The sequence below is a fragment of the Odontesthes bonariensis genome, chromosome 18, assembly GCF_027942865.1.
Source record: "Odontesthes bonariensis isolate fOdoBon6 chromosome 18, fOdoBon6.hap1, whole genome shotgun sequence".
NCBI classification, from domain to species: domain Eukaryota; kingdom Metazoa; phylum Chordata; class Actinopteri; order Atheriniformes; family Atherinopsidae; genus Odontesthes; species Odontesthes bonariensis.
The window spans coordinates 5,991,009-6,008,697 of NC_134523.1; the positions used below are offsets into that span (position 1 = coordinate 5,991,009).

A 17,689-nucleotide genomic window follows, 5' to 3' on the forward strand; every position below is an offset into this window, starting at 1 on the left:
TGGGATCAACTCATAATCTGAAAGCCACTTTAAGTAGAATTGTTAAGGTTTTGCAGCATCTGAAAATATTCACTAATAAACAGCATACATTTTTTTTTTTTTTATATGTGCTGCTTCTATTCAACTCATTCTTAGTGACTCAGCTACATTCTGTTTTTCAATGCCACCACTAGAGGGCGCCTAAGAGGGGTGGTTTTTGAGAGAGTGACAGAGGGGTTAAATTTGTGTCATTAAAATCAAACAAAAGTAAATAAACTGAATGTGAATAAAAAATAAACAAACAGGACATACAATAAAATTACACAAGCATGCTACATATCATTATGATCGTCTCACTGAATGGGATTTCTCTTCTGTAGTCACTTTTTCTAGTTCTGTCTTTTACTTTTAGTGTTGAGCGGGTTTTTTTGTCGTTGTTGTTTCTTTTGTTTGTTGTTTTTTATTTTGGTGCTTTATTTCTCAGTTTAAATTTAGGCAGACTGTATACCTGCTCATGTGGTGTTACCACATTGGCCATTTGTTTTGGAGCATACTTTACTAAAAGCATACTTTACAACAAAGTAGCAAATCATCATGTGGTAATTTGAAATTGCAAAATGGATGGATTTCTTGTTTCATGAGAGTTGTGAAATGGCTGTTCAGCTAAGTTTCAAGAAACAGCCCTTCGTGCTTGATAGTGTTGCACAGACATCACCGATGTTTAGCATGCATGCTAAAACAAACCTCCCATGAAGCTATTGGATAAATCTGGATATGATGCTACACTTTACCCAGATTGCCCCACCAGAAAATATTCTCTATATTATGTTGGATTTAAATTTTTAAGAGCTTTTAAGAAAGAACTTGATCATGTGTAAAATATTTGCTTTCTTGCTAAGTTAGACGAAATTATTAATAGATACCACTGTCAAATCTTTTCTTAATTTTATCGGACTCACTGAGTCCTACAAGATACAATTTTCATGGATATCACATCAGTTCAAGACATATGCCAGCATGATTGTCTGTATGTTAAATATGAAGCTGCTATACTGCCAGCTAGCTTAGCCTAGCTTAGCTAGTCACTGCACCAGGTCAAGAGAGACTATTATGGTGTACTGTGCAGTTATGCTTGCCGCATTGGTCATTGCGTGAGTGAACTGTGACGTCAGCACAGTGCTATAAACGTTCATTCCAGGTGTGCTGGACTCACTGCAGTTTTCTTCCTAAACAGTAGGCGTTGCCTCTGAGAAAATAGCGCTGCGGCACTGCAGGAACATCTCTAAACGAAGTTGTACTGGAAGTACAATAAGCATAATACAAACATAACTACACATTTTCAACTTCTGTTTAATTTTAAGCTATTTCGGATGTTTTTGCAACATTTACAGTAGTTGTACCCTCTTGGGTTTTGATGGGTCATACAGATTCCAGTAAGGCTGGACTTGCTGGCGCACACTTCCCTACAGCTCTCATTTTTTTCCAAACATGCCCTTTGTGCAGCATGTGCCAGGTTACTAAAATCAGGAGGTACATGACCAGTCGAAACGGCAAGCGTCCAGAGTGTCAGTGGGTGCCGCAAAGGACAGAATGGCGAGTATAAACCAGGCCTACTACAACCAAGAAAATGATCCCAGGGGAGAGGGAAGGGGGAATCACAATTTCCAAGGCTGAATTTTCTTCAAAAGAACGGCGATTCTTTTGAAAATTAAGTGAAAAATCTGTGATTAAACCTGCTCTCAATGACCTAATACAGTTATACTTTGAAACTGGATTCAGCAATAAAGGAAACACTTGTGATTTCATCCCAGAATAACCACTGTACCAACATCCTACTGTGAACATCCACACTTTCAGGAGACACTGATGGAAATTGGGCCAATTCAGAAGAAAACAACATAAATGATTTCAAGTGCAGATGCTGCCATGTTGCACCTCCTTACTAAAGTGCATATGCAATGTTCCCTGTTTACTTGCTGCAACTTTAGCATGATGAGGTTAATCCAACACTGCAAACCAAACCTTATGGTTTTTGTAAATATGTAAATAGGTGACTTCAATCTCAGAGAATTTGAATCTCTTCTTGTGAATTTAAGACGTCATAGTTTCAGAGAAAAGTTTCAAGTTTTGTTTTTCTTAGTTGTTAATTTGCTAAATACTAAATGTTATAAATTTAACCCTTCAGTGTCATAATAAGTATTTTAAATTTAGAAGAGTACATTTATTAGCTTCATATTTAGCATACAGATATAAAAGTGGTATTAGAAAGCAAATAGGATCATTTCACAAAACTTCGCACCATCCTTCAACATAATAGTTCATATTATCACCCTTGAAGTAAATCCATCTCTTTAAAATCCCGAATGTGTGACTGTATGTGCATTTTAAGATAGTTTCTTCAATTTCATAAACAAGGCTCACAATTTTCACTAAGGCGAGTGAAGCTCATTTGACCGTTTATGCACCGTCAAAAGAGTTCACATTTCAAGTCATTTGTTCAAATTCCATATTAAAAATCTAAATAAAACAAAACAAAAAGGTTATGAGAGTGCTTTTGTTGCTTTGTACGAGGGAACAGTGGTCAGAATCCGAACTTGACAGTTCCAACCCAAAATCAAGATGATTAAATGTGCAAGCACTAAGCTCAGATCAGACTTAGGAAAAGAAAACATTCAAAGACAAATTCACAAACAAATATAACCCTTTAGATTTAGAAAAAAAAAAAAAGAAAGAAAAATAACTGAAATGGTAGAAGCTTGGGGGTGGACACACTTTTCAGGAGCCTATTATACAGTCTTCCTCCTCTTCTGCAGGCGGTTCGAGAGCACATTCGTTATTTATGGTAGTGTAGCGTTGTTGGTACGAGCCATACAGAGGTCCAAGATGTTCCTAAACCTGTCTGAAAGGCACTGCATAATCAGCTGTAACTCTGTGCTCCCACACCACCCTAATCCAATCAGAGCTGGTGGATATTCACATGCATGCTTTTCCGAAAGGGAGTGCAGTAGGAAGAGGAGGCAGCTTCTTGTAGCTAAAGAGCTGTCATTTGTCCGCCCGGGAGGGAAAAACTAGTTCTGCATTGAATCAACAGTAATAAAACAGCATTAAAATGACATCAAGTAATCAACTCTACAAGAGAGGCTTGTTACGGCCTTCCTGATAAACATTCCTCTGTCCTTTCAGCGAACCCTCGCCACTGCTCTGCTCATCTTGCCTTTAGATACTTCTTTCGTCTCCCCAAACTGCTCTCTGAGCTTGTGTGGAGGCGGGATCCGGGTTGCACCAAGGGATTGTGAGTCAGGATGTGGCAGAGACGCCACGTCATGCCCGCTAAGTTGTAGGAGGGACAGGGTGTCAGCTTATCCAGACTGGACTGCACAGGTTGAGAAACTCCTGGATCGAGTTTGATAGGACCCAGAAAGGTTCCCGTCCATCCCTGATGATAAATGAGGAAGTCAAAAGGTGGCGCCTCCTGCCCGTCTCAGTAGCGAGGTTGGGGCAGGCACCACAGCTTATCAGGCCTGGAGGATTGGGGGAGGTTGATGGGGTTTGAAGGATGAGGGATTCTGAGGGATCTATCCAAAGAGACCCGCAGCATTCCGGCTGTAAAGATGTTACTGCAGGGGTCTTGTGTTTTGAGAAAATACCGTGTTTCTCCCAGGATCAGAACGACAATGACAAATCAACCGAATCTCTTGGACGACATCATAGGAGTTGGACAACTGCTGAGTCAACAATCCGCAACACTTTCCTAACCAGTCTCATTCAAATATCCAAACAGCGGTAAGGCGGAGAAAAGCACAGCGTATTGTGGACATCAAACCTCCAATGCCGGCTGCTGAGTTGGTCGCATTCCCAAAACTTATTTCCTCAACCCCATTGTGATGGCGAGGGTGGAGGCAACGGGGTAGAGGGGATCTCGGGGTGAGAGGTGTGCAAAAAAAGGGGAGGGTGTTGGGTACGTGGAGTGTCACAAGGCCACAGCGGTACATGGGTGTTTGAGCTTGCAGGGCAGCACTCCTCTGTTGAGCTGGTAGAACTCCACCAGGTGGATCAGGTCTGTGAATTTGGTGGCGCCATCGTCGAGGCTGAAGAACACTTGACCGTCCTCCTCACACTTTCAGCCAAAGCAAGCGGGAGGAAAGAGGATAGTTAGCCACCACATTACAAAAAGAATAGCCAAAAACAAGTTCGCCATTTTCATCAAGAGCTGCCAAAGTAGCTGGAACTCATGTTAAATGAATGTATGAGGCTTGTTGGCAGGAGATTGTCGTAGAGATTTTACAAACTATGACCTAAGCTGCATCTCAGACTGCAAATAAAGGTGGACCTGATGGCGATGCCAAAAAGCTGTGATGTGCCTCTGTTTTTTTATTTAAATGGATTTTAGCAGTGGCAGAAACGTATATATCATTGTATGATTTGACTGACCGGTAGGATCTGGAAGTGCTTGATCTTCTGGTGGTGGCACAAAGTGAGCACGAATGCCTTGGGATTACTCTGACTGTCCCGCAACAGGAACAACCTGATACAAAGGAAACACAGAGAGAAATGCAAAAGCCATTCATGAAATACTTATCAGCACTATGATTTTTACATGATTACATTTCAAATGTTTGATGAAAGAAGTGTGAGAGCTAATCTCCCAAGTGAAAGCTGAGATGTGATGTTGAAAAGCTAAAAACCCTTTCAATTCACCAGCATTTTTTAGACCAAAGCCATTCATGACAGCAGTTTCAGTACTTTGACAAGATAATCTCCCCCTGCAATTAGTTTTTTTTCCTTTCTGCATTGCTTAATATCACATATCATATAAAAAAAATCCTAAAATTAGCCTCCAGACGTTTTTCCCCACTCACCCATCCACTTGGCCTTGTTGCATGATCATTTTGTGGGCTTCCTCTCTCATGATGCGACCATGGAACCATACCTGCGTCCTGTGGATCACTGGAAAATAGACATGAGTTTATTTAGATGTATTTGGGAGCACACAGCATCAGCGTATCTATCAATGTGGGAAGGTTTACTGGTCAGGATGTATGTAAGTGGTTTAAAAGGGAGTACCTGTGCTCAGAGAGGATGGATGCAGGGGGCTCGGACTGCCAAGGACATTCATACGCTGGCTCCTTTTCTGTGAGAAAGATATTTATCATTACATATATTCATATATACATACACACACTCATATATATATATATATATATATATACACATACATATATACTGTATATATGCATCCATATAAACAAAAATAAATTAGTTTCCCAGCTTTTTTCCCACTGTTTGACTCATCAAATTAAGCTAAAACACGACTAATTAGATTTCGTTTAGTTCTTCATTCAGTTTTTTTTGTTTTCATCACAGCTTGACAAGAAACATGCCCACGTTAGACGTCTTTTTTTTTTTCTACGTCTGAAAGATCCTTTCATCCAGCAGAGAGAGTCTCAAGCTCCACCTACTTACCCTCCACGTCTGTCCCTCCTCCAGGGCGGCGCTCTGAGCCTCGACGGGGTTGTCGATGACCCGACCAGTCCGTCCCGAGAAGTCCATGGCAACCAGGGAGTTCTCGGATACACTCCGCTGTTAGGAGGGTGAGGATGGGTGGAGGGTGGGATTGGGTGGGGGAGGGGTTACACAAGAAATGGGGTTGAGTGGTAGTGATTGAAAAAGGGCGAGGGGGGGGTTTATAAGGGTCAGGGGTCAAATAAGCCAGACACAGTCACTGGAGCATGACAAATCCTGTCTGCACACAGACCCAGTTTAGGCAAACCACGAATGCTGCTCTGAGGAAAAGCACAAGTCTTTTCTGGCTTTCTGGTTCGGCCGCTGGAAGCATTCAGGTTACCTTTGGCTCTGATTGATTTCAACTAATTTCTCTTTAAAAAAAAAAAAAAACATTCAATGAAAACACAGCTTTTTAGCTATATACACACACACACACACATAAATATCTACATATAAAACTGCTGAAGTCGATGAAATAACTTGAAATATGTCAAACAAAATATCCACAGGTGAATTTTCTTTCAATCAAATCTCAAACCTGGTCTTCCTTCACCATTTTGGATCTTTTTTTTTTTTTTCTTTCCCAAAATGCTGCTTTTTCTATATTTTGTACCCCAGTGAGCTTCCTTACAACGGTAAACGGCTTCACTGGATATCACAGGCTCAGCAAAAATGAGTTGAACTATTTCATTGACTAATCCAAAAAAAAGAAAAAAGGAAAAGTAACTTTGAGTTGAAAGTCTAAACTACTGCTACTTTATACATTAAGAATTAGGATAACATAATGTTTCACCCCAAAGTTGACACAAAGGCCAAGTCACTGCACAAATCTGTAATATTCAAGCACAAAGTTTGTATAGATTCTAGAGACTTGTGACTTAATTTAATTCACAATCTTTCATAAGGAGCTTATGACACCTTTTCCAACACCTCATGGTGTGAGGGGATTAGACTTGGTGAAACGGCACACTTGTCCTGCGAGTTAACGTATGAGCAGATTTCTGCATGTGTGCGAGTGTGTGTGTGTGTGTGTGTACATGGGTTTGAGCATTATGTAAATCTACTCAGGAATAAGATGTTATGTGTCAGGTGTACACTGGTGACAAATCCCCGGTGCAAATGGGAAACAAGCACTTGTGGCTGCAGTTTTCCTCTCAAGAAAAATGAAGAAGTGAGGCTCACAGCAGCCGCAGAGTGAACTGGTTTCCAATTCACCATCAGCTAATTATTGGGTCAGTCTTGGATTGATGTCGGTTGAGAGGGTGTATGTGAGGAGATGTCAGAGAGCAGATCCTCACCACAGGCGCAGTGAAAGGCGAAACGTTAGACTTCCTCTGCTGAGGCACGTTGTAGTTCTGATACAGCACTATCCCGTACTGTGGAGGCAGGGGAGAGAGGATGGCATCAATTGAGTTTACATGGAGCAAATAATCATTTAAAAGGGAACATTTCATTAAAAAAATATATTTTGCATGCATTTATTTATTTATTTCACACAGTTCAGATTTGCAGGGTACTGATACATCCCAAAGCAGCTCTGAGCAGGATTATGTAACCTCCCCATTTCTATTTTCACCTAACCTTAACTTCAAATCATGCAGCAACCACTGTACTTAAGAAGTGGGAAGTCGAAACTTTGTTGCTCCGGCTATTGGCTTTGTTGTGACAACAGATTTTCATCTGCAATTATGGAGTTAACTTAAGTTTTATATCTCGACATGTAAATCTGACTTCCAAATTGTGTTGTTTACCCCCCCCCCCAGTCAGAAGGTGGCATTTCCAAATTCCCATTTGTTTCTGAAAGCAGCATCAGCAGCCTCACAAGAACCTATCATTACAAAGAAAAACATTGCTTATATGGGAGAAAGGTCACCCATATGAGCAACACTTCTTAATGTTAGCCTCTAAAAACTTAAAACACAGAAGAATGCACTGACAGTGAAGCCAAGGGTTTATGGTGCCTGTGCGTCACCATGGAATTACAAAGTATTTGACTTGTGTAATACGTGCTGTTATGCTACTTCAGCCTTTTTTTATCCGTGGTCCGGTGTTTTAACAACCTGGGTCAGTTCAAGACATGACTTTTGAAAAGCTTCTGGGCGAGGGTTTTTTTCAGTTTTCTGTGTTGGCCACTGTGAGCTCTCAGGGTAGTTACTCCTTGGCTTCTCATACAGTGATAACATGCTTTATGGGCTACTGAGTGGAACTAGCATCTACATTTTAATTTGCGTGGTTGCACAAAGCTGCACTACCAATTCCCTAACCTTTACCCTAACCCTAAGACATGGCAGAATATAGAGCTGTCACTCTGTCTCTGTGGCATTTTGACCAAAGCATGTAACAGATGTTAAAAAAAAAAGAAAAAAAAAAAAGAAAAGAAGGGCATAATTTCTCTCCTTTCGTGCTCTTCCTTCAAGAAAAAATAATCTGCTCATTAACTATTAACCCAAGTGCCATTTAACATCAAAAACTGTACTGTAATATGACTTAAAGCTATGGATTTAGAAAAAGTAGAGGCATTACTTTGAATAGTCTAAAGGCAGTCATCCAGCAGGTCCTGCTCTGTTCGTCCTCCGCACACAGCATCTTTAGCTCCTTACAGTCACTCCTCACTTTACTGGGCTGTCAACCAAACAGAAGACACAGCGGGGCACTAAATTAATGAGATACACATCATGAACACAAACACAGCAAGGCCTCATATTTCTTTGTACACAGAGACCTTCAAACGTGTGGCGCTGCAAGAGCAAGACTTCCAAGTCACAGTCTTGCTGACACCTGTGTCATATTTTGTAACACAGATTACTGCTCTACCGATCTAGATTTGACATTTTAGAGGCCTCTGGGATTTCGACAGTGTTGGTAATAGCCAATAATATTCAATGATTTAGTAGTTTTACTTTAAGTACTATCCCAGCAATTCTGTGGCTCCCAGATCATTGTTCTCAGACAGACTGAAACTAAAATTGCTAATCGTAAAGGCATCTTTATTGATCATTTGTAAATTGAAAGTATTATTATCAGGGAGAAATTACATTAAAACTACAAGTAGAACCACTAGTAAGAAGGACGTCAGACACACTTAAGTGCAACCCTAGCAGATAAATTCATTCATGTCGCCATGGCAACAGTCCTTGACCCCTGCCTTCCAAATCACCAAAAGAAATCTGTTACCCAATCCTGCACCGTCACCCCCGTTGACAGCATCTTACATGCTAGGCATCTAATGTGTGTGTGTGCGTCAAGCAGAGAGGTGAGGAGGTTAGTCGGGCCAGATTCCCTGTACCATCCCAGCTTATCCCACCAGGCTTATCCCAGATCAGCAGGTGACCACCGCAGATAACGCCCGGAGTGGGAAACACAGTGCTGAGTGTGTGTCTAAATACCCACTGGGCAGTTAACCCATGTAGAGATGCAATGTAAGTTGAGAGGGAGCAGGCGCCTCTGTTATGAAGTGGTTTTAATAAATATTGCACCTTGGGTGGGATGGGGCTATAATACGGTTTCTTTTTCTGGACGTTTCCCTTAGTAACAGTGAAGTTGTGAGTTTGAGTTCCCAGAGGATGTTGAAATGAACAACAATAAAATAATTTAAAAAAAGATTGCTATACCCTAAAAACAACCATCCCTGTACTCCATTGCAAAAAGTAAAAATGTGTCTTACCTTAATGCAGAACTGGTAGTCTGTGGGGGCGTTGTGAAGTTTTCTGCCGGTGATGATGGTGAAGATGTTACTATCCTCCAGATCTGACAGCAGCTGCAGGTGTCTGGGTTCCTGTTCAGTGGAGAGGGAGAGGAACAGGGGAGTCAACAAAAGAGTGAGACAAAAAAAAAGGACAGACAGTTTTCAAGAGCTGCATGTAAGATTTAAGATTTTAATTAAAGAAAATGCATTTATTCAAAATAAGAAGTTTTAATTAGAAAGAAAACAAAATAAAGTACATTGATTCACAAGCTACACTACAAATTCAGTTTATTTTTACACTTGTTTCAGAAGAGCAAATCTGTTCATCACCTTTGATGTTCCTTTTGCCGAGTAGTAGAACCCAGAGCGTCGCAGGAACATGTAAAGCTTCTTCCAGGACCTGCGTCCAGGCTCCTTCACATAGAGATAGCCTTGGATCTCTGGACAGCTGCTTGAGTTCAGAAAGTTCTAGAAAAAGAAAAAAAGACAAAAAGTACAAAACATTATATATGCGGAATACTGACGGAAATGAGCTGAATGCAACCAAAATGCTTTCAGTTCTGCCTCTGATCACCTGGAAATGGCATGTGCGTAGATACTGTAAATGAAAAGGTTCTTATGTAAATTAGCCAGGGAATTTTTTTTTCTCCCCAATATTCCCGAAAAATCTGCCAGCGACGTGACTGTGTGAACGAAATGATCAGATTCCACAATTACACACAGTATATAAAAGCGGGATAACTGAAGCAACAAGTGTGAGTATTCATTAACATATGGAAAGAAAATTTTTGATAAATAAAATGATAAAGAAGATGAGGAAGATAATGATAAATAAGAATTGGAGAAACACATGTAACATCGTCACCATTGAAATTACTGATCGTTCTGGGAAAAAAAAATAAAAAATTTAGCACTTCACTTGAAGCCAGCATTGCAGAGGTCAAGTCCCCACTGAATCAGCTTTGCTGGTTATTTTAGCAGGTTATTTTCTGCTTCTTAAACCAGCATATCCTCAGGAGCAGGGCACCATTTTACACTTGTCTGGGTTAAAACTGGGGTTTCGGTGTAGGGGGAGGGGTTCTGTTTTATGCTAATTAATTTACATTCCTTGCAATTAAACTTAGATTACAAAGAAATAATGTAACGCTATTGTGAATGCCCCGTAAATTCACAGCAATTTGTTGCAGAGCAGGGACTGACTGTGTTTGAGCATGTATGTGCATACAGATTTGGAGATGACCATAGAGATTAAAAAAGAAAAAAGAAAAAGAACTGTACTCCAGAGCTGACTGAAACGCCTGCTGTTCTGCCTTTTTTGTGTCCGTTTTAGTGGCCAATCAGATCTTCAGGTCAGGTCTTTTTGGGAGTGGAGGACCTTAAAGAAGCAGGTACTAAAATGGAGAATTTCTAAAAGAAAGTAATAACAGATGCTGCAGAAGTGTATTGTGTGACGAAAGTAATGTGCTTTAGCAACATGAAAATATGCAATCCTCTTCTAGCTTTCTGTCTAATATAAGCACTTTAACAGAAATTGAAACATTACAAATTAGATTTTTTTACGTTACCCGTTTTAAAAGGTACTTTTAGGAAAAATTACTAAAAAATAAGGTAAATACTTTATATAACAGATCATCTGCAGTTGATTTACACACATGAAAACAAGGTTTAAGCATGCAAATTAAGTATTTCCCAATTATCTGATTTGCATAACTTTGCAGATGATAAATGTGAAGACCCGATGCAGCCATGTTAAAAATTCCAGTTTCATTGACTGATATGTTTAAAGCTGCAGTCTGCAAGATTTGTTGTTGTCATACGTAAAGTCCTACTTTTTGGCATTTTAAGAGTTTACATGATCTATCAGAACGCTTGAAGTTGAAAACAGTGACCTCCGTAGTCGCAAAATGCAAGAAATGCTTATTTTTTAACCGAAAAATAAAAAGTTATTCAACTTCCTGTTCCGCCCCTTCAAAACACATGAGAACTCGTGCACGTAGACGTGCACGCCAGATGCGCCTACACGACTCCTCATTCATCAACTCACCTGTCATTTGCGATCATGGAAGACACAGTAAGTAGACTAGCCCGTAATGAAGTTCAATAGTCTAGATAAATAAGCGTGGGGACGAGCCTACCTTGTATCGCGCGTGCACAATCGGTGATTGACAGGCAGCAGAGCCCAGCTCGTAACCTGATTGGTTACCTTTTACCGGTCCGGTCTGCAATTTTGTAAACAAACCTGCTGGCTTTGGAGGGACCTAGCGGGACATATAGGGGACCTAGAGAACTCATTTTTTTTTGTATTGGGGTATTTAATGTACTACTTTCAGAATCCCCGGACAGTTCCAGGCATTATGCTTGAAAAAGAGTTGCAGACTGCAGCTTTAAGAGTGAAGGATTAGAGAAGTGTAAAAGTGTAAAATCAACAGATCAATTCATAACTTGGGTCTTATGTTATGTGATAATATTTATATTAGATCAATAATTTCAATATATCACCCATAGGATCCTGAGAAACGCAGAAATAACACTGAAACATGAATTAAAGGTTAATTGTCACAAACTACTGCGCAGTTTTATTACCAGCATGATGCGTGTCACTAGCAGCCTCACGTCGGCACTTGTGTGCCTGCCATTTATCATGTAATATTTCAGGTTGATTATGGAAACAGACAATCATGCAGGAGGATTGGTAATAATACAGGGGAATCATGTCAATTAAGATGGTTCGGGTTTTATTTTCAATTCTTGAATAATGTGGTGGCCATCAAGCATAAGAGAGCTAGAGGGATCAAGTGTAGGATTAAATTAAGAGAATTAAGAGGAAACAGGCATGTATGTACATGGATTCACCTCCTCACCTGTAAGAGCTGTGACTGAGGGATTGATCCATCAGACTCCTGACACCAAGCCACCATCTGCTCTGGAAAAAAGTTCTAAAAGGGGGGAAAAAAAAAAAGCATGCAGAGTGACAATGAGTGACAGAGAAAGAGACAGGCACTAGAAACCACTTAGTGTGTGTGTGCAAGCCAGGAATGGGGTAGCATCTCTCTTTGCAAAGTACATCTCTCCGACTGTGCTTGTGGGGCTGTGTGTGCATGTGTGTGTGTGTGTGTGTGTGTGTGTGTGTGTGTGTGTGTGTGATGAGCACTGGGACACAAAGACAAAGTGGTGGGGAGGAAGCGGGCACTCCTGCCCAGGAGTAGATGCAGTATGATCTCACCCGCTGATGTAATCCCCTTTAGCCAGCAGCGCCACTCTTAGCGTGATTGACAGGACACGGCCAGCACTCTGGTGTTTTACTGTGCTCATTACCACAGAGCTGAGGTCACCTGCTGGCTCTGACACACACCTAAATCACCACGGCAGTAATGTCATCGTATACCAAGCCAGCACGCAACAGCAGAGCCCCAAGCTGAGTCCACATCACCAAAAGATGCCACGCAAGACAAGCAAATGCTGACTAGTTCTGGCTTTCCCGATAAAGAAGAGCTACATTTTAGCCAATTACCTCATCCAAAGAGACTTGAAATGAGCAAAAAATACAATGACTGTTTGCCCCTACGTCATCAGAAAGAAGAAAAGCAGGGATTGTGTGAAAAAAAGAAATAAATTAAACACCGACATGCTTCCTTATTTTACAGAATATAATGTGCTTTGAAAATAACAACAATCCTTCACTTTCTTTCATTTCCTTCCCTCAACTTGTGTGACTTTGCGAATATCAAGTGTTACTGAAGCAGTACAGCTGAAATAAAACGTCAAAAGTTGAAAGATGTCCAGTAAATATTGTTATTTATAATCTAAACCCCATGAAGAAGTGTCTTACTAACTCACTGTTTAAAAACATAAGATGGTGGACACTGCCAGTTACAAAAATGTCTTTACGCTACTCAGTGTTTCCATTTTCATTTTATTCTGTTAAACAATATTTTTAATGTAACTGATCACACACTGATGATGTCATCTGATGGGCCTATAAGTGTAAAGTTTTTAACGCAACCTTTTTATTTCATTTTGGCATGTCTAAAGACTACAACAGGCATAAACAACGGAGAGAAAGAGGTGTTTAACAGAGCACTGTGGGATTCAAAACTCTGGAAGTTGTTCATCAAACGTGGTATCGCACATTTCCAAAGTGGAAACAGAAAACCAACAAAGGTTACCCAAGTTTACGCTTTAGAGCCTTACAATTATTCATTCATATTCAATTTAAACTGTCCCCACCTAGACTTCATCACCCCTGCATTTGACCCATCAGGTTTTTTAGCTTAGATCTTCAGTATGCTTACACAGAACAAAAGCTTTTCTATTATACATGCACATATATTCTTAATAGTTTGTATATAGATTTAAATAGTATTATATTGTTTCTTTAAATATGCTTCCTCCCTCCTACCATCTATATTTTTTTGTACTGGGGCCTTGGGAATTTGTTGTTGGTTAGCAAATGAATAATCTAAATGAATCAAAAGCTCCTTAATAGACATGCCTTTTCTGCCACAAGTCAGCTACACACATGCCAAAGGAAGCTGCGATGCAAAGATGACACGAAGCAGACAAACTCTGCTGATAAGGTCACATGATTTCCTGTCTGCTGCAGTCCTGGCCACCTCAATCCTCCTTACCATCTGCATCCAAGACCTTATTGATTTCTAAACATTTCTTCGCTTTTGACCCAATAATGTTTCACATAACAGAAGTGAGTCATGTGATGGTTTTTTTTTTAGGGATCTTGAAAGTGTATTTTTCCAACAGCTCCATCGGCCTGAGCTGTAGTTATTCATTTAGTGCTTAATGACAAATGTTAGTCTGCTGACACACTGACCTAAGATGGTGAAACTTTATGCCCAACATCAGCACGTTAGCATTGATTTATCGTCATCCGTGAGCATGTAACATGATGACAATAGCATTAGCTCAAAGGACCGTGGTGCTGAAGTACAGCTTCACAGAGCAGCTGGAGTGACTGGGGACCGTGCTTTGTGGCTATAAAAGATTTTAAGGGGAAAAGTGATATTTTCGAAGAGTTCATGGGGGAAAAAAATTACCTTTCAGCAGCTTGAAAAATAGTCTGAGCACCTGCTGGGGTGAGTGTGTGTGTGTATGAATGTGTATGTGTGTGTCAGGCTGCGTGCTAAGCCAAGGCAGTCCCAGAAAGGTCATTTCAGGGATGCGAGAGACTCACCAGGGGGTTCCTGAAGAATTCATATTTGGCATAGTTCTTCCTGAAGAGGAATTTACTGTCGCTGCTCAAGGAGGCCTGAACCTGAACCACCAGCTCGTGGTCCTCCAGACATCTCTCTGCATGAGAACACACAGACGCACCATGTCAGCCACCTCAACTGTGTTATCTTTGGGCCGTTTCCTCAGAGATAATGACTGAGGCAAACCTTTTCAGTACTTTTTCTTAAGCCAGAAAATTACATTTATTTGTTCACTGCTCTTTCTTAGATTCATATGAGGGACTCTACATCTCTCTCTTTTTCTCAATTTTTTGACCATTTCAAAGATTTTACTCAAACAATTACAACGTGAATTACTTAGTCTGTTTTAGTGCTGAAAATGTCCATGTGAGAATAGAACCAAGCATGGTTCTATTAATAAAAACAACCACCGGGGGTAGTTTACTTCTATATTTGCCAGCAGATCTCCAGCTGTAGTATTGCATACAATGACACAGCAAGAAAAATGGCCGGTTACTAAGAGACGAGCAAGGAAGCAAGAAGTTAAAGGGGAGGGGGGGCAGAAGAGGCACAGTGAGACAGGGAGGGAGGAAGTGAAGGTGGAGATGGAGAAGAAGGGAGACAAAGGAGGATGTGAGGTTTGGATGAGGGGGGGCATTGCAGGAAAATGATGTCATGTGTTTAGGCTGATTGCTGAGAGCAGCAAAGCCATAAGCAAAGTACAAGCCACAGACAATAACACAAGCACACATTAAGAGCTCACAGAGGCCTATCCTGCTCACTGTGCGCCACACTTTCTCTGAAAGTGTGTGCGTCTTCTCTTTCTTAAAGTTGTGGCCATACGATCTCAGAGTAAGAGAGATTGGAAACTGATAGTGTCAGGATGTTCCAGTTCAGTGTATTCATATACACTCCTGCACAAGATATCTGCACCAAGGATTCTCCTCCCTATATCAACTCATAAGTCTTTATCGAGGCAAAAAGCACACATACACACAAGCAAAACAACAAAAATTTGTACATATATTTTGCTGAAAATGTGGTTGCTGTTTTAGCTAAAAACAGTATTCTGGCTGCACTTTAGGGGGTGGAAATGTCTGGGCTCTGTCTGCGTGCATGCATGTGTGCATCTGTGTGTGTGTGTGTGTGTGTGTGTGTGTGTGTGTGTGTGTATACAACTGCGTTGGCTGCAACCAGGGGAATTTCCTGTGGAAGGTTAAGGATAGATCGATTGGTTAAGAAGGCTAGGGGCTCGTCCAACAGAGACCCGCGATTGGCTACTCGCTGCTCTGGTATGACGCTTTAGTCCATGCCTCTCCGCCCCATTCCTCCCCCCTTCTGTCGTTTTTTCTCTCCTCCCTTCATCTGTCCCTCTCTTTTTTAGCCTCCCTCTCTCTTTTCACCTCACATTCCATCTCTCCAGTGCACTTTTCCCCCCCCCCCTTTTTTTTTTCTTCCCAGAAACGCAGATCAAGCAGGAAAGCACAAAGCGATCCTTTGACTCTAAAAATACAACTCAGGAGTAGGACTGCCTCACAGAGGACAAAGACTGACCCAGAGAAGAAAAAAGAAAAAGAAGAAGAAATTAATAAAGCTTCAAAGGGAGTCTTGGCAAAAGTGAAGAGGCAAAGCACGAGTCTTTCATGCTTTTTCTTTTTTTTTTTTTTTAAACTCTCCTTCTCTCCACTCCCCCTCCTGCCCACTGAGCAAATTATTTGGGAGGGAGCAGCATTGTAAGTACAACATGGAAAACGCTTAATCCCACAACTACCACACCTCCTTCTCTGGCTCGCACAGGCATACATACACTTGCGCTACGCTCAAGTGAGCAAGCCATACACACATATACACACACACACACACACACACACACACACACACACACGCACACAGCAGAGTGTATCCACTTATAGACACATAAAAAGGAATTTAGACCTAGATGATACACATGTGCAGAAAAGACAAAGACTCCTAAAAACACTCAGTGGTCACATGGTTACTCTCCCATAACCCAGTTTGCACACTTTTAAACCGCCAGGCTCATATTAAACTTGATGACATAATTTCACGACGGATGAATAAAGCAGTGTGTTTGCTCCTAAAAGACGTGTCTTGTAATACAGAGCAAGTAATACTCAATGCTCTCTTGGAAAACATAACAGTTAAAGAGACAAACTTTAATTCTGGCAACCCACACAGAAAGTTAGTCACCTTTTCATACACTGCCCGTGTCACTGTATACACACAAAATCTAAGCATTAATGTAAGGTTTGATGTTCATCAAATTTTAGAATAGATATATACTGGAACGCACAATGGAAACACATTCTTACCAATGCCGAGAATGGGGTGGTGTTCCACGAGCGTCCAGGTGTTGTCGTCCAGGCAGTGGCTCTTGTACACCAGCAGCTGACACACATCTCTGGCCGTCATGTCTGCCGGAATCTCCACCACTTTGCCAGCTCCATCCTCACTCCACACCTTCACTATCTGAAGACACACACAAGGATTGATGTATGTAAGAGCAGAGGAGGCCATGTTCTTGCAAGCAGGAAAAGGAAGGAATGGTCTGAGGAATGGTGCGTCCCGAGCTGCTCCCAAGAATTTTAATATGCTGAGAAAACCGAGATTATAAAACAGGAGCAACTGCATTTACCTCCATGACCAGGTGCTGTGTTAAGTCCGCCCTTACAAAGTCCTGGTCACATTATTCTGTCACTCAGACATGAAAAGGTGATTTTGACAAAAAAAAAAAAAGAAAAAAAAAAAAAAAGGAAGAAAGATGACGGTCCAGGAAACGTTGGCCTGCCCCTGCGCTTCAGTTCAGCCCTTTTGTCCACAGCACGGGCAAAACTTACTCAAACGCACCTCCGCAATTACGCATCTGAACCCAAAATTACACGTTCCATCACGTGCAACAATATCTACATTCGGACAAGTGCAAAAAGCGCATATTCACACTTGGACGGAGGAATAACACGGTGCAATTATACGTGTTGCATTTTGTCATTAAAAATGTCACCGCTGAGAGCAGCAAGCGGGTAGGGTTCAAAGCTGGAGTACCTCCCATTGTTGCGCCATTTTGAACCATCCCAGCCAAGTGCCCAAAGCGACATCTAAACCGGGGGTAATCTAGCCTTCTTCAAGTGTGTTGCTGCACAGATAACCACGGACCAGCTGCTTCACACTCCTGTATGAGCAGATTGGCATGCATGCACGCACATACACACACCACAGAGAGCTTGCTCTCACATGCAGCGCATTACAGAAACACACATAAATATGAGCAAATCAATATCAGAAACTATAAAGACGACACAGATCATCTCCCAAG

At 41.2% G+C, this 17,689-nt stretch overlaps 2 protein-coding genes across 5 annotated transcripts in view; one reads left to right on the plus strand and one right to left on the minus strand.

Annotated features, from left to right (window-relative positions):
* rpl14 (ribosomal protein L14) overlaps nucleotides 1-17,689 on the plus strand; it is a 128,456-nt gene that overhangs the window by 33,273 nt on the left and 77,494 nt on the right. The window lies entirely within an intron of this gene.
* Nucleotides 2,696-17,689, minus strand: part of LOC142367638 (growth factor receptor-bound protein 10-like) — a 42,174-nt gene continuing 27,180 nt past the window's right edge. For all 3 annotated transcript variants that reach the window (XM_075449662.1, XM_075449663.1, XM_075449664.1), the window contains 12 exons: nucleotides 16,689-16,845; nucleotides 14,358-14,473; nucleotides 12,031-12,105; nucleotides 9,500-9,637; nucleotides 9,149-9,259; nucleotides 8,008-8,106; nucleotides 6,783-6,860; nucleotides 5,443-5,559; nucleotides 5,044-5,110; nucleotides 4,839-4,926; nucleotides 4,411-4,504; nucleotides 2,696-4,096 (listed from right to left, as the gene is read on the minus strand). In XM_075449662.1, the coding sequence (XP_075305777.1) occupies nucleotides 3,950-4,096; nucleotides 4,411-4,504; nucleotides 4,839-4,926; nucleotides 5,044-5,110; nucleotides 5,443-5,559; nucleotides 6,783-6,860; nucleotides 8,008-8,106; nucleotides 9,149-9,259; nucleotides 9,500-9,637; nucleotides 12,031-12,105; nucleotides 14,358-14,473; nucleotides 16,689-16,845 (1,287 nt within the window). In that variant the 3' untranslated portion in view covers nucleotides 2,696-3,949. The remainder of the gene's footprint in view (nucleotides 4,097-4,410; nucleotides 4,505-4,838; nucleotides 4,927-5,043; nucleotides 5,111-5,442; nucleotides 5,560-6,782; nucleotides 6,861-8,007; nucleotides 8,107-9,148; nucleotides 9,260-9,499; nucleotides 9,638-12,030; nucleotides 12,106-14,357; nucleotides 14,474-16,688; nucleotides 16,846-17,689) is intronic.